We start from the raw sequence: 24,288 nt of genomic DNA, 5'->3' as shown, positions 1-24,288 counted from the left end.
GCTGAAGGGCAATAAGCTCTTAAAGTAAAGACTGATAGCACCATCTTGTGGCTTAAAGAATTGGGGCAGCAAAAAAGACTATTACTTGATTTCCTCAGTGATTATTTTTCCAGGTGTGGGCTCAAATGAAGAAACTCAAGCCATAGTAAGTAAGCTTTATGAATTTCAAACCATGTATTTTCAGTAATTAGCCAGATGTTACTTTTAAAACCACTATTAGAAAGAGTATTTGAAATAACAAACTGGAATATAAAATAATAAAAATTATAATTACAATTTTATACAACATATCTGGTAATCACAGAAATAATTGAATTTTATTGACTGTGTTTAGTATTGGCAGTACTGACAGTGATTTCTATAGCCTATGTTAGGTGTCAAAATTCAACTCAATTCAATTCATTTTGCTTTTTACCGTGCACATGTAGGTTATTAAAAATTGAGTTTAGTAGATTACTGTACAATACAGAATGTTCAATAATGTGCTCAGTAAATAAGCTAAGATGTGTTTTGAACAGAGTAATCCAGTTGTGATACTCTATGTGACATTTGTTTGTTCACTGGCAGATCTTCTGCTGTTTTGTCAAGAGATGTTTGCCTGTACCTAGCCTAACTCTTTATGTTGGACTGCAAAGTCTAAGAGTGGGATTATTTCTATAGTGCAAGGAATTCCACAGCCTCAGCATAAATAATGTTTTCGTCTCACATGAGCAAAAATCCATAATTAACAATCAAGACCAAATGTGGAGCTCAAAGAAACTCTTCAAGGTTCCATGGAGCAGCCAGAACCTGGAGAACCTGTGTCCACAACTCTTACCAGAGGCTCTTCACTTGATGACTCTTTGGTTGTATTTAATATGTTAAATGTAAAACAAAACTATAAAATCAACTCTTCCTCTTCTTTGTGCAGCACAATGCTCTGAGCTCTGAGATTGACTGATAAACACTCCAGGAAGCAGAAAATGTCACCTTGGCTGTGCCAAAATAAAACTAGTAAAGTACCCCTTTATGTCTCAGCTACACATAAATAAAACTTTGACACAATAAAAGGTTTACTATGAATATGATTTTATGGTCTATATATATTGTCATTCCATCAACTAATTTTGTGTTATGTAAATTTCTCTGACTAATGGACGTGTGCACTTGCTGAATGCAAATGCTGCAATGCAAATTGGTTCGCACTTGCAACCTCCTTAGAGCAGCACATTAAAACATCTGTTAAGTTTAGTTTTGTTTTTGTTTTTTACAGAGAAGAAAACAAGACATAAAATTTTTCCAGTTTTCTATATGACAGCCAGTCTTATACACTTTTGTCTTGTGACTTGTTAGATGTGTACCTCTGTTAACGACTTGATGTAAGTTGAGTTGTCCACAGGTGTAAGAAGAAATAAAGAAATGTTTTTGTGGTTGGGGGTTTTACAAGAAAGAAATTACAAAGTCCAGCACTCCATTCTGTAAAATAATTGAAGATGTATTTCATTACACTTTATAGAGAACAAAATCATTACTATTTGCATATTTGATAGCTTCTGAGACTAAACTGCAAATCTCTTTCGGTTTTCAGAGCATTTGAACTCCATTCAGTATGAAACAAATAAGTGCAATGAAAATTTATTTTCAAAAGTCAAGCATGGGAAATGGGGACACAAAACAATAAAAACTCAAAATGAATAGACACAAGACAAATTTAGCCTGTAAAAAAATTATCCTGAAAGTCTGCCAACATTCTGGTAATTTCCTCCCGACACAAGTTATTGTGCTTAAACTTTGAGTAAACACCAGCAAATTCAGCCTGAGAGACAGAGACAGGATGTTCTGTGGGCCAGCGGTTGTTCTCCACACAGGGCGAGGCACAGTGTGCACGTGTGAGAATTTACTCAAATGTTAGGAAAATTAAAGAATTCACTGCATATATACAATATTTGTACTTTAATGACCAAATACTAAAGTATTCTGGGAAGCGATGTCTTACATGTTGCAGGACGTGGTTGAATTAAAATGTTCACATGGCTAAAATTGTTGAAAGATTTACATTTTGGGGAGGGGCCACATTGTGTCTCACCTCCAAAAACACTGAGAACCGCTGAAGGGTAATGTATGCACGTGACAGTCTATGAGTGTGTGTGTTAGTGTCTTAGTAGGACTGGCTGTTTCAGACACAGCTCGCTGCTCCCAGAAACGATAGGCATCTGGTTTTCCATGTGGAAACGCACCAGGTGACCAACACTCAGAAACACCTGATCACGGGTCCGCACCTAGTGGAACAAAAACACAAACAGCTAGCTTAAATATTAATTCCAGTTACCATTCTCCTCTCCTTGTGCATGTGTGTTTGAACACCACAACTCTACCTGTCCATGTGGATCAACCAGCAGTAGGTGCCGCACAGTGGCTCCCTCCATACCACTGAGTACATACTGACCAGAGGCAGAGCTGCTCTCTCTCACCAGGAAATCCCCACTACAGCTGAGAAGTGACTCTGCCTGCTCTCTTCCTAACCTGGGATGAAGCACAACACAAAGTTACTGAGAAAGGAGGACAAAGATGCACATTAGCAGACAGATACATCACAGTAAAGTTGGCAATTCACTGGTAGAAAAGATTCAAGGATGTTGATTACATACCTGCCGTGGAACCAGCCCTCTTCCTGGATCAGGTCCTGGATCCGTGTCTCAGAGACAGGAGTACACTGTTCAGCACTAACCTCAAATTCCACTGAGACTGATGGAGATACAATAGAAGGAGAGCATAACAGTACACACTTGTGGATAGCTCCATACAGGATTAACTTTAAACCAGGATTATATCTTGATTTATTTCACTATTCTAGACCTTTCTTAAAATCTAACATAATCTTATTTTTAAATTAGACATGATTTTAAAACTCTGATTTGTGTTTAACTTCAAACTGACAGTTTAATGGCAGTATTTTAATAGAGTAGACTGAGTGAGTTCTCTGTGGAAAAAAGGTAGAAAAAGTCTAACAGAAAAGTTTGAGCTGCTATTGAACATGGGAGTAAGCAAGAAGCTTGCTGGCACCATCCTTTCTTCTTCTACAGCTATAATTAATACATAATAATTAATAATTAATGTTATTCTTTGATTTAAACGACCTCATGTATTACTCAACCAGGTTTTTATTTAAATTACGCTACACATATGGGATCAAATTTAAATCTACTATAATAATTTTAAACTACGTTTTCCAGATCTATAACTAACCCATACCTTAATTCTCATGCACATAGCCACAGTGTAGCTACTTACATGTATACAGACACCTACACACATACAGCATAAAGACCTATTTTAACTTGTGATGGAAGTGTACTGATGATGTTTACCTGCAGATGGAGCTGGAATTTCTTCTGTGTTGGAGCAGTTCTCATACAGTGAAACAGGCTGGGACCAACAAACCTGCAACAGCACTAGATGAGTCATATGCACAAGGCAGAGATCTTAGCATGTGTGTGAGTGTGTCTGTCGGGCGCAGTGATGGCCTAAAGGTTTGAGATGTGTGCTCATGACAGGAAAGTCACTGACTCAATTCCCAGATTAGCACAAATAATTCTGGGAGGCGAATGAGAAGTGTTTGTGCCTCCCTTATTACAAACCCCTAAGGTGCCCTTGAAAAAGCCATTAAAAGAAATGCTTCTGCTCAGTGGCACATTATGTTGCTCTAATGTGTAATTCTGTTAACATTTGTGCTCAGCAAACCTAGAGAGCCTAAAAGACAGCCTAAAAAAATTTTCCGGACAAAGTGTGTGTTCCTGTTTAAACATCTGTTGTAATCCCTATCTGTGCTGTTTCTCTGCCATGAAGTCTGTATCATATTTAATTATAGTGATATTATTTTCAAATGTAAAAGTGTGGCATTAGCTCCTACTGACTAAATTTGATACCAGTTGCTATCATTATATAATACAATATATATTCTATGCTTATATAATGTAATGTTAATACAATATATATTATTCTCCTTTTATCAAGTGATAAAAACTACTGAGGAAGCCAATGACATGTGGTTAGACCTTGATATTTATTTATTTTTTTCTTTTTCAAGGGTTGTGCTGTTTCCAAAGTCAAATAGATGTTCAACTAACTAGATATTGTTTGTGTTTTGGTGTTACAATTAACTCTTACCCCCCGCATGTCAGCATCCTGTTTGTTCTCCTCCCTTGTGAGCCGCAGGTCCTCTATTCCACCAGCGGGTGGCGTCTTTCCTGGGATCACATTGTAGTAGTCATGATACTTGCTGGCTTCACCTTGCTGCTTGGTCTTTTGTTCTGTGGTTATCTCTGGGCTCCATTTGGGACAGATTTTCACTGCTGACCTGCAGGCAGAAAGTTTCCACTATTATGTGGAGAAACTGTGACATGACGACTACTAATATAATGCACATGCATATATGCAGGTGAGTACACTGTCACACAGAAAGATAAATATAAAGATAGAGACACATACTCATATCAAAAGTATAGATTCCTTTGGATTTGTGAGTGCTTCTGCGCTGATGGATATTAAATTTGAACACACAAAACAAAGTGACACAAATATATGGCTGCAAATAATGATTATTTTCCATGCCAATCCATGCAAATTTTTTATTGATTATTCAACTAATTGCTTTGTCTATAAAATGTCAGCAAATTGTGAAAAATTCTTATCACAACTTCACAATCCCAAATAGCTTGTTGTGTCCAGCTAAGGACAAAATCCAACACTATTCTGTCCCCTACTGTTTGCTTAAACTTATTGATTACATATCTATAAGACAAAGAAAACCATCTAATGCCCATATTTGAAAAGCTAGAACCACCACTGGTCTAAAAGCTAGTGGAAATAATTACTGGCCAATGCAGAGTGAGATACAGCTACATTGCATTCCTTTAAAACTGGACATGTGGCAATTTATTGTGTTGTGTCACAGTAAGACAGCTACAATAGACAGCAGGACAACCTGGGATTGGACGAGAGGACCGGTGGCGTGTGGCTGAGAAGTTGTCGGAAACGAGTCTCAAAGGCCTGACCGATGCTGTTGATAACCTCACCAGCCCGGCCCTGGGGACACTCCAGGATGTGACATGCTGACAGGGAGGGAAAAGAAGAGATTTTTCATAATAATGACAATAAAACGTTGTGCATTTACACAATGAAGCCAGACAGTCCAGTTGCAGAAGCCCAGCTCATCATAACAACACATTAAACTGTCCCTTACCTCTCTGATTGATGGGGCCCTTAGCAACATAAGCAATGTAATCTGCCATATCCTATAAAAAAATTGAGAAAAAAATAAAAACAAGCATGACTATGAAACTTTTGCTGAACACTGTTGCCACAAATGGCAATTAGAAAATGCTAAATGCTAATATAAACATTGCGTATATATAGTTTAGCAGTAGCACAAGTAGAATGTCGATTGACAAGTAAGGTTGTAGCACCTAAACATAAAAGTGTATGGTAATTGAGCAAGTGTGCATTTTATTGCTTATAAATTCAACTTTTAATTTGCAACTGAATGTGTTATTTCTTCTTCTAAAAGTTGCTTGGTCTCACTATTCTCTATATTTCTCTTTATGTCTGCATAGTGTCCAAATGGTCAATAATAAACCTCATGACAGTGTTGTGTAGTTCACTTTATAATCTGGTGGTTTTAGGATCTGCAATCAGCTGTTCGATTCATTATTTTGCTTGGTGACAGCTCATTTAATCATTGAAAACACAGCAGACATTTGCAGTTAATGGTCATCCATGTGTATTCTCTGTTTAATTATTAATTCATTCCTTATCAATGGTTCTCTGATACTAATATAAGAGTAAAGTCAACTGAATATGTTTCAGATTCATAAAGCCTCTGTTGATTTTAATTCCCTCCGCTATCTTCCATGTGTCCGAGCCAACTGAGTTGAGGCTTAGAGCGCACTACAAGATTATTTTAGTTAATTAATTAAACAGCGAGCTATAATCCCATCCAAAGCTTCGCCTGTGTTGTGTTTCCCAGAGAGAAACTGCCTTCTTGTTCTCTCTAGTCTTTGGCCAGGGCAATGCCACAGTATCAAAATGGTGTGCACCCCACTGTTTGTTTGAGCTATAAATGGGGAGTTCATGCTAACCCAAACATAAATATACGTTTTTGTTTGTTAAACAGCTTATTAAGCAGGGTTTGACCTAGACAGTGGCTAATAACTGACATATTCTGCTGGCTTTTCAGACATTAACAGAGCAGAATTGATTTTTCCTCCCAAATGATAAGGGCTTATATTGATTATAGACATTTAGGCTATTCAGGAAATGTTCACTCAGTATGAATAATGCAAATTATGTCACATGGAAATAATGTGGGCATGAAGGGCAAGAGAGGAAAAAATAGAAGTAATTAGTTTGAAACAGACTTTGCGATGTGTAAAGATGATGAAAGCACATACCATCTTTGAAGGTTGTATTAAGTCACAAAAAAGAATTATGATTTGTTGTTTATAGTAATGTATTATAAGAATCACACTTAAGAAGCAGAGAAATTAATTTACCCTACATCTGCCATATTGATGATTCTTTTTTAAATCCTTCCAGTTTACCCAATGATATTCTGCCAAAACCTGTCTTTAATGTGTTTTTATGTCCTTCAAATCCTTTTCCAGTTGCAATTAACATGTGAAATCTAATCTATTTATAATTTACAATTATGGGAAAATGTCTGTAATGTAAAAACAGAAAATAAGACATGGAGGAAATTCTTCTGCTCGTAGAGAAGGAACAGCAGTGAAATCTTATAATAAGGGGATTTTAGTATTACATTGATGTGCAGACAATGAAGATGCATGGAAAGTGATTGCAAACAAAATCATTAAAAGCTTTAATGTTGCTTTTTGCATCCCTCATAAATGGAAAGAAGAAAAAAAAGTGGTATAACACCCTATGGGATTGTTTGAATCATATTCAAATAGGAGGATAAAGCTATTCTGAATTAGACATATTGCTTCAGGTAACTTATTAATCATCATGATCAATAAAATATTTTGTACAATCATTTCAATACAGGCCTTAGAAGGTGTAGTGGTCGTGTGCTCATTTATGTTTTTGTACTGCAGCCATATAGAAACTACTACTACTACTACTACACCTTTGGGGTTCTCTTAACTTTAAGGGTATTTTTAAGTGGCAAGGACATTTGATGAACAGCTTTTGTTAATGTGAGTACAAGTGAAGGAATTTTACTTCTATCTTTCACTTAAATCCACAATTTCACTTTTAGCAGTTTGATAAATATGGGCCCTGACCTCGCACCACCAATTAAAAGAACAGAAGGATCAAGAGTTTGGGTAGGAAATAATTCAATCCTCCATGAATGGCAGCAGACCAAGCAGTAATCAAACTAAATCTACTTACTCACTCTGTGTGTTTGTGCACATGATACCCTATTTGTGTTGCCCACTTCCCATGAGCATGTTTGAATATGTGAAACATTTGAGAATATGAACTTACTGGGTCTCCTCCTGAGGCAAATGAAATGGCCTGCATGGGGTGATAGGCAATCTTCTAATGAAGAGAAGAGAGAGAGAGAAAACAGGTTTTGTTAATGCAATAATTTCCTGTGACAGTTAGGATTTGGTTAAGTATGTTGAAGCTGTAACCTGTAAGGAGGAGGCAGTGATCAGAGTCACACTGTCTGTGGAGACAGCGAGGATGATCCTGCTCCCAGAAAACTGTAGGTTGATTTGACCCAGAATAGCAGACAGTCCCTTGCATACAGGCTGATGATGACAAAAATCACAGTTATTGTAGTTGTGTCTGTGTTGACTGTGTGTGTGTGTGTGTGTGTGTGTGTGTGCATGTGTGTGTGTGTGTGTGTGGGGGGGGGGGGGGGGGGGGGGGGGGGGTTAGCAGCTTACCCTTTTAGTTTTCATTGCTGTCTTATGCGCTGATGCCCTCTCACACAGTCTGCTGATTGCCTCTCTGCACACACGCACACACACACACAAACACAGATTATAAACATGTACACACAAACAGATGTACACGTGCACACAGCAAACACAGAGATACCTTTGTAAACAAGTGATCCAGTGCGTTCTGCTAACATGTGACTTTCATGTGAGAATATGAGAAGAAGGAAACATTACAAGAAGCTCATCTACACTATCAGTTAAAAGAAATATACTGTATCATTGTATTAAAAAGTAGCACTGTATGCTACTTTTGGTGCAGTGAAACTAAATACATTCTCTCAAGTACAATACTTAAGTATTTCTAATTTCTGCTACTTTATAATCTACAACAATTTGTAAGGACATTTGAACTTTTTACTCAGCTGCATTAACTTGACGGGTATAGTTACTATTTACTGCAGATTAACAATACATACGAAAAGAATATAAATTGTAATAGACTGATCCATTCCTTAACTAAAAGTACCACTACATTAATATAAGCAGGCACATTACAAGTACAAATCATGCATTCAAAATCCTAAATAAGCAAAAGTAGAGATGTATTATCAGCCACAAAAGTAAAAGTACCTGTTCTGCAGACAAATTGTCTCTCTAACTGATATAGTATTAAATATGTCATCATTTCAATATTATTACTGATGCATCAATGTGTTGGCGGCAAATACTGATATAGCTGGAGCTAGTTTTAGCTAGTTTAGCTACTACTACTATATATAGTTTAGGAATTTTAGCCAAGTGGTTTCCAACTTAGGGTTTTCAGAGGATCACAAGACAAATCTATGGGATGTTGCGATGATTAATGGGGCAGGAAAAAGGAAAGGAAAAATAAGATTATTACATTACATTTACATTACATTTATTCATTTAGCTGATGCTTTTATCCAAAGCAACTTTGCTAAAATTGCTATTTATGTCAGAGTTCGCACGCCTCTGGAGCAACTACGGGTTAAGTGTCTTGCTCAGGGACACATCGGTGGATGTGTCACATTGGGAATTGATACCGGGTCTTTCACACCAAAGGCATCCACTGCCCCATCGCCACCCCACTATTTTTTTAAAGTAACTTGTAACAAGTTGCCAGATGAATGTAGTGAAGTTAAAAGTACAGGAATTTATTACAGAAATTTGTCGTCCAGCTACACCATTAAAATGCTGTTTGCACAATGATACTTCAGTATTAATAATCCAATATAATAATTATATAATAATATAACACTGGAATGAGTTACTTTTGATGCTTTAGTACGTTTTGATGATGATACTTTTACTTGAGTAAAATTTTGAATGCTTGACTTTTCCTAGTAATGGAGTATTTTTTGCATTGTGGCATGGGTTCTTTTGCGTAAGAAAAGGATCCGAGTACTTTCTCCACCACTAACTACAGTATACATGCCTTGAACTTAATTACACTAAGACAAAAGTAGTGACACGAGTGTTATATGCTATAAATGCTGGTCTTTACATTGGTGCAATTTTTTAACACTGGAGACATAAAAATTTAAACATCATACCTGTTGCAGAATTTGAAAGTACTATATTTTATGTATCTATTATTAAGAATTTTAATCTATTGTTTATCTGTTTTCATATTTCACATTATGGTGTATGTAATGTTGTCATTTTATTGTATCAATTCTATGCATTATGCTTCTGATCTTATCCATTTTGTGATCCTTGATTATTTTCTTCATATTTTAAGTAATTCATTATAATTCTGTCTTAAATGCTTTGTAACCAAGGGCGTTGTTTGTGCTGAAAAGTTGTGGGGACATACAGGCTCAGATTAGGGGTGTGAAGAGACACTTAGCTTGCGAGACATCACGACATGCAATATTAGGTTCACCAGAATGAGACAGAAAAGATCCTTAAACAGTCTTTTAAAGATAGCCTCACTGCCAAGATATATGAGCAGGTAGGCTGGGGGGACCTACCCCAGGAAATTTTGATCTTTAAACACGTCATTTCCTGCATTCTGGTTAAAGTTTCCGCACAAATTCATGGTGGAAATGTTTTTATTTCTGTAAAAGGAAACACAAAATTCTGGTGGCAGGTGACATTTCAAATTATATAAATATCATAGAACATGATGCAGTGCAGCTGTCAGAAATTCTGCGCTGCTTTCAGATCGGGTTTTCCTGTAGATCAACTTTTCTCATGTAATATCATCCCTGCTGAGGCAACACATGTATAGGCATGATTTAGGCTTCCCTACTCTTTTTTTCATGTTCAAAGGGAGAGAAATGAAAACTTGACCAAAAAGAAACTGTGCCAAGAAGTTGTTAAAGTTACTGATTGGTGGATACATGTTTTGGGGTCATTTTATATTCAGTAGCTTGTTTTTTTTAGCTTACTTTTTTTTTTTTTAACAAATTATGCTTTAAAAAACGTGGTGGGGACAAAATCAGCCATTTCAAAAAGTGGTGGGGACATGTCCCCAGCATCCCCAGGGTAAATGACACCTTGTATGTTTGAGACCTTTAGATTTTATGTTCTATGTGGTGCTGTTTCTTGATCAGCAGGACTGTGAATGAGTCGTTTCCTGGTCATTTTAAGCTATACATACAAATACAACAAATATATAGAGAAAAAATAAATAAAAATAAAAATAAAATAAATTAAATAAAAGACTGTTAGTGTAACTGACCTATAATTGACTACAAAAATATGTGTTCTGATCTGTGTTCTCATATTAAAGCTGCATTTCTTCAGAGCTTTGCAGTCGCTGACATGCCTGTCTTCAGAGAGCTGATGGTGAGTCGAAGAGGTCAAAGCATACAAACACCCACCCACACAAAAGTATAATCCCACCATCTAGGAATTTAGATTTGTTTTCCAAGGAACTGCTTTTACTTCTCCTTGAAAAAACTTTTATGTAATGGATTGAGGTCTCCCTCCTTTAATAAGACTATGAGAGATCATTAGGAGGAAATTCATCTAATTGAATTTTCTGCTCTATCATTCAGCAGTATTGCTGTGAACAAAGGTTGCTGTGTTCATCGGCATTTTGGCATCCTACACTGAGATGTCAATATCAAATGATGAGGAAAAAGCCCTGGTTTATGAAACATTATACATTTAATTTGATTTCCCCCTTTGAAACATGTTTTTAATAAACCACACATGTCTCACTTGGCAAATATATGTTCAATGAATTCAGGGTAAAGCTTGCAACAAGCAAAACACCAGCATATTCATGCATAACTTCATACTCAAAGAAGTTAGATGTTTATTCTTATGTATCTACGCATATTTGTGTGTGCGTGCGTGTGTGCGTGCGTGCGTGGTGGTAATTGGAGGACCTCCTACCGTGTGACTTGCATTCTCGTTTCAAAGTCAAGGGTTCTCATGGACTGGGTCACCTCCACACTACCCATGTACTAGGAAAACACAACAAAACACCCGTTATTCACTGATTATAAGGTAAAATAATACAGACAGTTCGCTGATGTAGGCAATGTTTCTGTCCAGTTTTTCCACAACTGAAAGATAAAGCTGACAGGATGTGAGGTGACAGGAAAGGAAAAATACATTCCTTCTGCTTCCTGACCTTTCTCTATTCTTTGTTTGTTCTCTTTGTCTTTATGTTGATTAACCTCTGAATACATTTCTCTAAAATATTGTGTGTAAAAATGTAAAGAAGGATAGAAGAGCCCATATACATGTGCAACATGTGATTATGGGTTTGTAAAATTTAGCTTTTAAGGGATCTCAAAAAGCCTGAAAACCACTGGACTAATGATGCGGTTACATGGCTTTCACACCAAAAGCACACAACCGACATTTCACAGACCATAGCCATTATTTCCTATGGACAGAGAGGAGTTGCATAACCGGTAGCAACGTGTATGCAGATTTTCCAGCAGGTTTCTGTGGAGTAAATTCAACTATTCACCTTAGTTGAAAGTGTTCAACTAAGTCAAACTTTGTCTCCAAATACGTCTTTGATGAAAGGAGGATGTTATGACAGCGATAATTTTACTATAAATTAAAATGGTTTTGTGGATTTCTGAATTTCTGTAATAAACATTTTAAAAAAGCATGGCAAAGATACAAGGTTGGAAAATGAATAATGATTATTTACATTCTGTTCTAATGTGTTGCATCCTAAATAGCTGCTTTGTTGAATTTTGTGCTGCGCTTCATTTTGCACTACTTAACTGTAACACAGACTTGTGCATTTGGTTTGAAACTATGCTATGCAGATGACAGCCAACTGTATAGCTGTAGTGCCTGATGACCTAAACAATCTAAATTGATTAACAGACTACTTTAGGAGAATTATAAATACTGGTTATTATAAATACAGATTCAAAAAAAGTTTTTAAGTGGATTTGGCAACAGAATCAATCAGACACAAAATGTTTAAGAATCAGTTAATTTGTATTTTTCCACCTAAGAAATAGCTAAAGTCAAACCACATCTTTTCTAACATTACGCATTTCTGTAATGCTTTTATTTTCTCTCTTCTTAGTAAACAAGACTAAGACACTAAACCCATGCTAGAGACTCTGCGAGACTATACTAAATGTTAACATCAGCATGCTAACATGCATGTTTAGCAGATAAAATGTTCACCATCTTAGTTTAGCACTTTAGCACGTGGGCTGACCGACCGATCGACAGACATTACCATTCTTTGATTCATGTCGCTACCATGGCTAAAAATAACGCATCGCAACTAAAGCTTACCTGTGACTTTTAAAATGTTTTAAATTATTCTACCACCTTTGCACATTTGTGACTGTCTCCTTTACACTTTACTTTTACACTAACTGCTGGCTTAGATCATTGAGCACTTGAACATTAAATGTACATACAGCTGTGCTTATGGACCAAAACTGTGGAACAGCACTTATGACATCTTGACATAAAGATAAAGGTGTGAAGAGAATGGAGAACCAGACCACATTTAGGCCATGTACACTTAAATGCTCTTCTGCCAGTCCCACTTCTATTGGCCATGAGCTTTGGCAGAGCAGACCCTATAGGCTGGAGGCAGGATGAGTAAGTCCACTGATGGAGACCAGACTTAAATCAATATGTGTGTGTGTGTGTGTGTGTGTGTGTGTGTGTGTGTGTATGTGTGTGTGTGTGTGTGTGTGTGTGTGCATGTATATGTGTGGGTGGGGTAAGTGGGCAGGAGTGTAATGTATGTGTGTGTGCTTGTTTATAGAGGACAATCAGACAGTCCGTTCTCATTTCCATCAGTGGACAGCTCACAGGCCCTGCTCCTAATCACCCATGCGGACACACCTCCGGTTCTAGGACAGCATGGGCTCTGCTGATACCGGATACATTCACACACATGCATTCACTCACACACACACAGAAGCCAAGCAGAGAGCCAGGATGAGTCACTACTGCCTACACAGGAAGCTCTATCTGAGAGGGAGGGGGTGAATGTACAAAAGTGAGTGTGATGGTGTGGATAGAGCACAGGGAGACAATGTGTCTGACAGTTTGTGCGTGAGTCCAATATTCTCATGTATGTGTTTGTGTTGGCACTGGTGGGAATTAAACTGTGTACCTCAACTCTCTGCTGGGATCCTGGATATTAGCTGCACTTTCTTGCAAGTGAAGAAGCTTTACGCTGACACACAATCAATCAATTTGAGCAAATTGTCAAAGTGAAAAACATGAAGATTAGTCGGGCAAAGAATCCTACACACATGCTTAGTTGCACTGCTTAACATGTGTGGTGATAGGTACCTTGATGTGATGGTGAACAGCTCTGTTTGCCATCTGTACCACTGTACAGTCATCCACCGCAGAAGAAATCTTCAGACAACATAGACCATCTCTGTGTTGCGAGTGAGGAGGACAACTAGGGGTCCAGGGGAGGCTGGCCATCCGATGCAGGGTGATGGGTCTTTTTGTGCAGTGCAGAGCAAAATGAGTTAGGTGGTGGCCAGTGGATAGGGGCACATTGAGGGAGGGTTGGCTACAAAATCTCTGAGTAGGGCCAGAACCCCACTCTGTTCCGGAAAAGGGTCTGTCAGTTTGTCCATCAATGGCTCTGTCCCTGGCTGTGTTTGTCTGTCCCCTAAGGCTCTGCAGGGAAATAGGACTTTGCAATCGGATGTTGGCCATGCGGGGAATGAAGTCCCTCAGGGTGGACGGCCCATGGTGTGTAGGCATCCTGGGATCCAGCTGGGCAAAATCAGAGTCTAAGCACAGGTCCGTCAGCATTCTTTGGGGTGGATCCTCCAGAGACGTCAGCGAATCGTTGCGCAGACGACTGTATTTGGTGCGCTTCAGCATGCCTGTAGAAGATGAAAAAAAAGTGTCACAATTGGAAATTCAGCATAGTGATTTTCATTATGCTGATTATGTCTGTAATAACAAAAGTTATGAGCTACCTGGTAAGAGTCCTGTCTGTGATTTGAACCTTAGTAAGGTTTGCTCTCTCATAATCAGGGAACAGGACAAAAGAGAGCACTGGGACAAAGTAAAAAAGACAAAAGAAAAACCTGGGAAAAGGAATTAGACTAACAATGACAGTTATCAAAAACAGAGGATTGACTTGATAAAGGAGATTTGACTACAGATAGCAGAATTACAGAGAGGCATGACGCGCATTACGTTGATCATTTTGGTTGAATAGCTAATCAGCTGATTTTTAATAAATTGTCTTACTGTGTCCCCAGATTATAAAATGGGATACCTGCAGTACATTTCAGTGCATTCAACTCACCAGTGTGGGGCTGGGGATGTCCTGTGGAGTCTAGAGTCCAGTCTGCTCCGCTCTAGTCAAGCTGAGTACAGTCCCAACCTACTGACCCATACACTTTCTCAGTCAGTTGCCAGGCTTCCAGCTCTGCTTCACCTCAACAACAACTTTCCTCCCGTCTGTCTTTTCTTTCTGAGTCACAGCAGAAATGTGCAGCTTTTATGAATGAACTTTCTCTTTTTTTATGAATGAGAGGCTCTCGCTCACTTCCTCTGTCTCTCTATGACGCTGCATGCAGATGAATGTGTGAATGGAGCGGAGGAGAGATTGACAGACGGCCCCTTAGGCTCTCTCCCCCTCCCTCACCCATAAACTACCGTCCAATCACAGGCGGGTAGGGTGACTCATGCTGTACACACACACACACTTATACACTGAAGCAGAGCCAATACAGTACATGATTGCTCTATTCCTCTCTTCTAACATCAGTTGCACCTCATAGATGGTGTTAGTGTTTGATACATTATTAGCCTGGCTTTCCGCCCTTCCTGTTTTCTCTTAATTTGAGGGTTTAACATCTGTACTAATTGATACAGCTCAGATTGACTTGATTTACACAATGACATATATTCCATGAAGACACAAGAGGAAGAGGATTTAAATGAAACATTTGCATTTCAGCTTGATTCCAATCAGAACAATGTATCAGGCACCGACTAAATACTGTTTTGCATACTGTACTTATTCCTGATTAAAAGATTATCTAAAAGCAAACAAGCAGGTAGAGTGTCAAAGTACTTCCATACTTCGGCCTGGAATTATAAGGTAAATTTAAAGGATTTTAGAGTAAAAAAATATTTCTGACTTTAAAATTAACAACTTAATTACAGGTAACTTGACAACTGCCGACTGTATGTAAATCCGCTGACTATAATAAGAAAAACTCTTCAACTCTGAGAAGAAAATAGTGTACAGCAGAGCTTTGCCCTTCCCCAGTGGTTGTTTAGTAAAACTGCAATCTAGGCCTGCAACTAACTATTATTTTAGTTATCGATTAATCTGACAACTATTATCTCGATTACGCAATATATAATTTGTCTATGAATTATTGGACAATAGTAAAAAATGCAGTCCAAAGCCAAAAGATACTCAAAAACGAAGAAAAGAATTGAATCCTCACATTTCAGGACCTGGAAACAGACAATGTTTGGCATAATCAATTATCAGACTAGTTGCAGATATATTTTTTCTTGATCTATTCTTCTGCAATCTAATTGTGTACATGCTTATGAACCAGCCAACAGTTGTAGAAATTGAGGCATCAGACAAATGACTCACATAAACATTTTAATGATGTTAATCATCAGTCCATACATGTTAAGAGTGATAACAGGATTATGAGAAACAGCCTCTAACAATGTTGCTAGTGATGTACAGTCTAAAGAAGACAATCTTAAATATCCATATAAAGACGAGGAACACGTTGAAAAAGTACTTCATTTAACCATTTTTTGTGTGTTTACATTGTTCACATTAGTTACAAGACCTTTACCAGTACGTATTTACATAGTGCAAAAGACACTTGTCAGTTAACATACTTCAAACACTTTAATGGAAGTCATAGCAACAAAAAGCCTACACACAGCGTACCTTTTATCAAACCAGAAATACTTTCATAATCCCAAGTATGATATTCAGTACACCGTCATCTCCCTTCTCAGGGCTTCACATTGCATACAGCCCAACATACTGCATTTGCCCACCGCATCACCATCGAATAGCTGAAATCTCACTATGATTCACTATCAAATACCATTATCAAATTGGATTCCAACTGTTAAAATGTTAAAACTATCAAATGAATTTAAGAACAGGATGATTGTATTTTTTAAATACAATGCAAAATCAAAAGCTCTTTTGTACACTTGTATTTACAAGGGTTTATCATTAGTATGTGCATGATTTTGTGAAGACTTGTTTGACCTCCCAGTGGTGACTCTGCCCCAATGAGAGTACTTCTCAGCTGTGGTGAACTGACTTTAGATTAGCTGATATAGCTGGGCGCTCACAAAATCTGTCCATAACAACCACAATCGCTTTAAAAGGATTAATTTCTTTTTATTTATTTTAATATTTATGTTTATGTTGCTACTCTGGTTTCTTCTGTCTTGTAAGCCTGTTTGGGCTGGGCAAATTATTTACGCATGACACAATAATAATGAAAATCAACAATATAAGCAACCATGTGTGTTCTTTTTTCAACTTGGGTATTGTCAAACTTCATGAATACCAGTAAACACCTGCTTGTCCTATTGGTTTGGTAGATTTAGGTGGCGGGAAATAGGAAATAGTCTACACTGGTAAAAACAAGGACTTCGTGCACCTTTCCAGTCCCCCGATTATTTCATTATATTGTAAACTATTTACACAGGTGTTAAGCACTTTACTACCAAGTTTATTTCTGACACTTGCAAAATATCTTTCCGGATGGACTTAAAAATATCTTAGTGTTAATGATAGATTTCATTAACAGGCTTCTAAAATGGTGATAGGTCATTACCAAGTAAGAGACAGCTTGAGAGCCCCCATCAGAGAACAAAAACCACCAGAGAGAACAAAACAGGTGCACTTTGTTTTTTTATGAAGCACAGACATCATCTGGGAACTCAAGACAATTCCAGTCAGAGGAAAACAACCCCAAATAGTTTCACACTAGGCAAGATCAATATGACAAACCATTATATACTGTAGTAGAACCACATAGACAAGGTTATATACAACAAAGCTTGTTTTGCTTCTTAGAAGTTAAGTCGTTTGAATCATCTGAATACAGAATGGGCCACTTATCATCTGAACATTAAAAAACACTCTCTGAAGACTGATGGGCGGGAGTGGTTTTGGTAGAAAGACAGAACCCCTGACACTAATATTTTGAGAGGAAAGCTAATTATCAAAGAAACAGTAATTAAGAAATGCACGTCTCTCCTTCCCTCATGGAGCAGTCAGGTGAAAAACATAACACACACACACACACGCACACACACACGCACATTATTTACAAAGATAAAGCTAATGAACACAGCAAAATAAATGCAAACTATGTGCCTATAAAACACACAAGCACACAAATACTTGTAGAGCTTCATCTCAGCTCTGTATAAAGTAAGACGGGAGCTGAAAGGTTACAACCTTCCTTCTCTGTAAGCTACAGACAGCAGTTCAACATTTTTTTGTTTGTTTTTTTGTTTTGTTTGTTTTTTTTTTAAATCGCTCATCACTTGCTCCCAGAAACATCCCTGACTCTGAAAGAGTTCAGCTTCGGAGGAGGAAAATCTAAAAATTCCCTCTGAATTCAAGTGTAGCAGGTTATGGGCAGAACGAGTGAGGGTATCCTTTTAAATGACAAGATGATGAAAGTATTGGTGTCAATTATTATCCCTCAAACTGTATTAGTTGTCATTTGGTCTGCGACCCTGTGTTTTTATAAGTTGGTCTCTGTAATGTGTTGGTCAGTTGGTTGGATACCTGAGACTATGTCTGGTGTAAGGGGTTAGAGACAGAGGAGAAAAGCTGCTGGCTGCTGTGAAGGGGGATGTGTGAGTTTAACAGAGGACAGAGGGAAGGAGTATATGTAAGAACAAGAGAGGTGGCATCAACCGGTGACCTTCTTAGCCTCCACTTGCTCTTTGCCCTCCATCGTTGTCTCTGTGTCAGCTAAATCGAGGTCCTCCTCGTCCTCACTCTGCCCTCTCTCCTCCTCATCGTCTTCCTCCTCCTCCTCCTCCTCTTCCGTACTTTCCTGGCTCTTTCCCAGCTGCAGGTTTTCCAGGGTCTTTGACACCCAGGATTCGATACGGCTGCTGAGGGTGGGCACCTCCACAGAAATAGGTTCAGGAGTGTAGTCCTCCTCCTCTTCGTCTTCCTCCTCTGCCTCTTCCAACATCCCGGGGACCAGGGTGGAAGTGGTGGAGGTGATGGAGGAGTTCAACGGGCCCCTGCAGCTCCCATCCAACGAGCCCGTCTCTGTGCTCTGCTGAGAGGCCAGCTCCAGCCGGTCGTCAACCCGGACCTCGTCTTTCTCACCTGTACCCTGTGTCAGAGGCCCTGCCCTGGGTTGGGGAGCTGTGGAGACAGGAGGGGCAGCACCGGGGGTGGCTGTCAGGGGCTCATTGGCTCTCTGGGCAGCTGTGGAAGGTGCAGGGCGACTCGGCTCAGCTTCTACAGCCTCCAGGGCATCTGAAGTCTCCACCATACTCCTCCAGTTGGTCTCTGAAGGAATAAATAGACTTGTTAAGCTCCAACAGTACAGATGGTGGAGGAAAGTACATTTACTCAAAAACTTGCATTTTACTTGAATGTTTCCAGTTTCTGCTACTTTATACTTCTACGCGTCTATATTTCTGAGGGAAATATTGTATTTTTCGGTTCATATTTTGTATAAAAAACATTTAACTTAAATTTAAGATTGAGAGTAAATCAGTTTGGCTGGTCCAGTTGGGGCCCTTGTCTCATTTCAGGTGTCTGAAGTTCCACCATTAGGTGGTTTAATTTAAATTACTGTTCAAGGTTCAAGAAGTTAGTATTAAAGAAAAAATGTAAACATTTTGAGTAGCAGTATCTTTTCTACCACAATAATCATCTAAGAGTTCCTCAATCATCAGTAGATTCAACTCGGCTAAATGTTTCTCATGCATTGATGCATCAGTAACAATAACTGGTACTTAACTTAGTAAGTAAAATGATCTGAATACCATACGTCCAGCACTGATAACAGATAACCATAAGAAAAATATATAACAAAGATCCCCAGCACAGAGCCACAAATGAGTGATCTTACCATACTCCTTCTCGTTGACCTCTGAGATGGGCTCGGAGAAGATGGAGCAAAAAGAGATAGCAGAAGCAGCAGAGTGGTTGCGGGAATGTCCCATGTGGTGCGGGACTTTCTTGTCATTTTTCAGAGCTTCCTCAGCCTGCTCCTGCTCCAGAGCCGACACCATGTCCTTGTAGGCCTTCCTAGCCTCTTCTGTCAGAGACACTAAACGGTTGAAGAGAGCCTAAAGAAGGTAGAGGGATTTAAACAAGTCAGCAAGGGGCAAAAAAACCTTATGCTTAGAGATGATCCTGTGTTTTCAAAGGTGTTTCTTGAGTGTCTCTCCCCTATATTGACGACTACTGACTACTAGCCTATATTTTTTGTTCATTCCCTGACCTGATATTAAGACAGATGGATCGGATGGATAGATAATGTATAGTATAATAATGTATCAAAAACTATTTATTACAATCAAGGGGTTTTAGTGAAAGGGAGTGCCTTACCTCAGCTCCAGAAAAGTTGAAAATGCCAACCACACTAACAGGCACTAGTTTGTTGACGCAGCGTCCAAGAGCTTTTCTGCCCAAAGCAAACACAAAAGGGATCTCCTGCTCCCTAGCCATGGCAATTACATTGTACAAAGCTTCATCCAAACCACCTGCAACACAGTTAACAATTGGTCACTCAAATGTACAGAAAATGTAAATACATGAAAAAAAAGAACAGAAAATATCAGCTAAGGACTCGAACACAAGAGTGCCCCTGCTGTTTTGGTAATACCAACATTAGGCGTGGGAGCTACACAACCCCACATCTATTAATTCAAGTATGACTGCTGGGTTTGTACGCAATGTATGCTTTCTTGTGAGTGTTCATCATGAGATTTTCTTTTTTGAAATTTTAATTCTGCAATAACTGACTTTTTTTTTTGTCCACTTGAAGGCAGTGGAAACAAGTTGTGAGCACAACATTGACACATCATCACCTTTCACGTTGACATGGCAAATTTGTTAGCAAACGGTTACTTATTTACACATTCATTTGGAGTCATATTTCTGGCCAAGTGCAATATTCAATCTCTTTTAGCTCTGTTTTTGGATGCTGCCTAACTCATGAGTGAAATATCTGAAGGTTTTTTTTTTGCTGACGCTATGAGAGCAGTGACAGTGAACCAACACAGTAAAGTTGTTGGCTCAACAGATCAATAGAGAGCTGAAAGTTGCTACAAAGCTGGGTAAAACCAAGGGGAGCTGCAGATTTGGGTGATAATTCTCTGTAGGTTCATCACTACGAGCCACCTATTTCACATACATTGTTATTATAAAAAATATCGATGATAGCGGCTTTAAACATGTTCACAGCTCAGATAATCAGACTTCAGACAATTTGATCAAATATGGACTGATGCTGAAGACGGTATGTCAATATTCACCTTTGGCCTGGATCTTCTCACAGTTGGGAGAGATGATAACACACTTAATCTTATGCAACTTCATGTGCTTGGTGACCTCTCTGAGACCCATGACCAGGCGGCGTTTGGATTTGGCCTTGGTAGGATCCTTCTGGTAGACCCGCTCCTGGAAACGCACCAGTTCCTGTAATAGCAGTGTCACGCTCTCATCGATCTCCTTACTCAGCACTTGGTTACAATACCTGCAGAAGGAAAAAAAAAAGAGGTTACAGATGTTCAAAACAGCACTTTCATCTTTTGGGTGACTGCTAAGCTAACAATGACAATTGTCATCAATGTTAACTAACACAAATGATGCTGTGAAAGGCAAATTAAAGGCTTTATGACTTCAATGAGTTTATTAATCTATTATTTAATTTACAAACAAAGAATAAGCACAATTATGATAATCCAAATATGTTTTTCAAGCAAATATAAATAATGTAGCCCCTAAATTGGGTCATCTGCTGCTTTTCTTTGTCTTAGGCAACCGTTACATGAGTAGCTTTTAAATTTTGAAGTTGGTCCAATACAACAAATTGATGTTAAAGCCCCCCTCCAGTGTATTGAGTCATTTCCTTACAATGTCGATTACCCACATAGTTTGACAAATGGCTTAATTTTTTGCTCAAAGTTGCAAAAGTTTCTTAGTTGTTAAAATAGGGTTGTGACGTGTGACTATAGTAATTCCATAAGTCATACGTCATTCTCACTGTCATGCCTCGTTAAACTGTTAAACACCTCGTAAAGTCAGAGCATCAAACTGATAAACATTGTTGTGAGCTAGCTAACCAATTTATCATGTATTTACTTAGAACTTACAGTAGGTATGTCTCTGTGTGTCTGATGGTTTGTCTTTCTAGTTTAGTTAGCTAAGTTAACTTAGTTGTAGTTAGCCAGGTGAAGTTAGCTAGCATAGTTATTGCAGAAAGTTGGCTAACAGAGGTTCTTAATTTTATTTTTTATTTTCCTCCTCTTGGTTTCGTGTGCTGTTCATTTCCACTATGGCATCTGTGCATGCAGTGTTGGAGGACAGATGACAGAAAAATCGTCACACTTTCACCTGCCACCGTCTTATATACAGTCTGCAACATGTATTTTACTGACGGCCGTTTTACCAATGCATCAGCGAAGGCACCCACCACACCCCCGCGGTAAAGTAAGCGCACCATAAAAAATAGGAGTTATCGTGTGCAGTGCTTGACAGGACCATCGACTGTATGACTGATAACAGCTGATACTCGCACATTAGTTTCTATCATGGGTAAGTAATAGCTACTCCTGCCAGACAGTAAAGTGTACGAAACTTTACAGTGTAGTGATGTTAACACAGCATGTCGTTAGTGAACACTTCAGCTGGTCAGTTTTTGGTTGTCATGGTAATGTATTACGTCCGACTATTAACCACACCCCCATTCTCTGTTTGAGAAAGAACGTTTACCAAAAATGGCACAAAAACTGTCTGGATGGGGCTTTGATTTGGAATTTAGAACATCTTGGGGCATTTTTTTAAAAAACTATTTTCTGACATTTCATAGACCAACAATGAATTGAAAAAGGTCTATGATAAAAATAATTGTTGAATCCCTAAAAAAGCTTTAGTCTTTGTTGTTCTCTTTAAAATTGACCAATTCAAAGTTTTACACAGCTGTTCATGACAACTTTGTTTAACTGCTAGTTGGTTACACTTATGCTATTACCCTTTGTTGCTATCTGACCCCTTTTCTGAATCAGGGTAAGCCTTGCAGGCTCTCTAAGACAGAGCAGAGCCATCTGATAGCACGTGTACTCCCACTAGTGTTGTGGTTTGATGAAAACTATCGGAAGGTCGACGTAGTGTGGTCTGACGGACAAGTGAAGAGGTCAGTGCTGAGAGGAGGAGCTTGGCCACAGAGGCCTTTGAGGATTTAAATGCAAAATCTGTTAGAGAAGGGTGGGCTGGGACAATAGGCCTACAGCAGAGGACACAGAGGGACAAAGCAGTTTTTGTGACCACTGACATACATTTTTGCTGAGAAGGGACAATGTGCTATGCCATACTCTACAATTCTTTATTGTACAGTTTCGCCCTTAAAAACACCCATTAACTTTCAGAGTACGCTTCTCACGGCCACGGCTCTGATTCTTGAGTGGGACAAGTATTTGCTTTGGTAACCATTTTTTGTTACCACATTGTGCATTTTTGAGACATTCCAATGCCAAGGATTCCTACAAAATGTCTTTCCCTGTTCAATATTTGGTTTCTTACTCCATGTGGGGGTAAGAGAGCGCACTTACTCTCTGAAACGTCGGCTGTGGATCTTGGTGATGGCGTTAGAAGCCATGGGGCTCCCAATGCCAGAGCTGGCAGGAGAACCCTGGGATACCGGTGTGATGCTGTAGGGAGAGTTCTGACTGGCTGGGGAAAGGGACGCATCACTGGGCATACTCAGACCATTGTCTGTGGTACAAACAGCAGACCAGAAATAACAATTAGAAAATGTATCATGGAAACCAAAAATATGGGTAAAACTGAATTGTTTTCACTTCTTAATAATGAATTAACCCCACCTTCTTGGGAGGCAGGCTCTCGAGGAAGATCATCAGTAAAATGTAGACACTCCTCACCATGCTCCTCCTGGCCTGAAGACTCTTGTTCTACACTTGACTTCCCTTTCTTCCCTTCCCGTTCTTTCAAGATAATCTATCGAAACACAAAACACAAACACAATATCAATAACAACAGCACTTGGCAGGTTCAAAGATCTCCATTCCTTTTACCAATTTCTATGTAGACAATATAACATCTTTCTCCCATCTCTCCTAAATGATTAACTTCAACTTGAATCATAACCTTCTTGAGGGCTGTTGGCCGTTTCACTTTGGGGATCTCTCTCTCCTTCCCCCTCTTGATACGTGGTGCAGTGGAATCCAGGGTATTATGTGGGGCTGAGTATGGCTGCTGATGACCCTTTAACATGGACGGCATGCTGGTCGAGCCTGAACCGTGGAATGGAGTAGTTGTTCCAACTGGGGAGAATGACAAGTCAGTATACAGGCAGAATGTGAGTATGTGTAAATGTGTGTGCACAGTAGGTTCATTATGTTTGGTTTGTGTTGGGACTGTCAGAGGTTTTGAGTCGACTCAGTGGTCATGCTCAGGCAAGTCAGTGGGGGCAACGAATCAAGCTTAATGAGTCACATTAAGTTAAAGAGAAATTAGGAGTAGGTGTTAGCTTTAGTAAAGTCTGATAATCACTATATTTTTGAACATGTTTTCATAAGGACATTTACAAAAGATACATAAATACCAGATATTAGATTAAAAAAAAACAAAAAAACAAAACAGCAAAACTGCAGAATGGGGCTAAATTTCAAACAAGAAAACTTAAATGAATGAAATAGGACATTTGTTTAAAAA

General features: G+C 38.8%; 2 protein-coding genes across 4 annotated transcripts in view; both read right to left on the bottom strand.

Moving 5' to 3' along the window:
- Positions 1–1,598: 1,598 nt before the first annotated feature.
- On the bottom strand, positions 1,599–14,819 carry LOC123959062 (SHC-transforming protein 4-like). Of its 2 annotated transcripts, XM_046032907.1 has the most exons (14): positions 14,647–14,819; positions 14,312–14,390; positions 13,662–14,215; positions 11,259–11,329; positions 7,893–7,956; positions 7,635–7,754; positions 7,486–7,539; positions 5,222–5,273; positions 4,964–5,090; positions 4,147–4,336; positions 3,348–3,420; positions 2,628–2,724; positions 2,355–2,502; positions 1,599–2,258 (listed from the first exon to the last, which is right to left on the bottom strand). In XM_046032907.1, exons 2-14 carry the CDS (start codon positions 14,361–14,363, stop codon positions 2,130–2,132), a joined length of 1,731 nt encoding a protein of 576 aa, XP_045888863.1. In that variant the 5' UTR covers positions 14,364–14,390; positions 14,647–14,819; the 3' UTR covers positions 1,599–2,129. The 2 variants fall into 2 exon arrangements, with proteins under 2 accessions (XP_045888863.1, XP_045888864.1); XM_046032908.1 differs by lacking the exon at positions 14,647–14,819 and having other exon boundaries at positions 7,486–7,536; positions 14,312–14,618.
- Positions 14,820–15,952: 1,133 nt separating this feature from the next.
- The window catches only part of secisbp2l (SECIS binding protein 2-like), a 19,436-nt gene continuing 11,100 nt past the window's right edge, over positions 15,953–24,288 (bottom strand). For both annotated transcript variants that reach the window (XM_046032635.1, XM_046032636.1), the window contains exons 14-18: positions 23,166–23,328; positions 20,871–21,091; positions 19,942–20,096; positions 19,460–19,679; positions 15,953–18,891 (exon numbers count right to left, since the gene is read on the bottom strand). In XM_046032635.1, the coding sequence (XP_045888591.1) occupies positions 18,275–18,891; positions 19,460–19,679; positions 19,942–20,096; positions 20,871–21,091; positions 23,166–23,328 (1,376 nt within the window). In that variant the 3' untranslated portion in view covers positions 15,953–18,274. The remainder of the gene's footprint in view (positions 18,892–19,459; positions 19,680–19,941; positions 20,097–20,870; positions 21,092–23,165; positions 23,329–24,288) is intronic.

Source organism: Micropterus dolomieu, linkage group LG20, assembly GCF_021292245.1.
Source record: "Micropterus dolomieu isolate WLL.071019.BEF.003 ecotype Adirondacks linkage group LG20, ASM2129224v1, whole genome shotgun sequence".
NCBI lineage: Eukaryota > Metazoa > Chordata > Actinopteri > Centrarchiformes > Centrarchidae > Micropterus > Micropterus dolomieu.
Note: the sequence above shows the minus strand (reverse complement) of the source record. Positions and strands in the feature narration are given on the sequence as shown.

Coding starts and splice junctions, on each gene's coding strand:
- LOC123959062 (XM_046032907.1), bottom strand. CDS start 14,363: ATGAGAGAGCAAACCTTACTAAGGTTCAAATCACAGACAGGACTCTTA. Junction 7,540..7,634: donor TCACTGCCTCCTCCTTACAG/GTTACAGCTTCA, acceptor TCTCTTCATTAG/AAGATTGCCTATCACCCCAT. Junction 3,421..4,146: donor AGGATGCTGACATGCGGGGG/GTAAGAGTTAAT, acceptor GTGCTGTTGCAG/GTTTGTTGGTCCCAGCCTGT.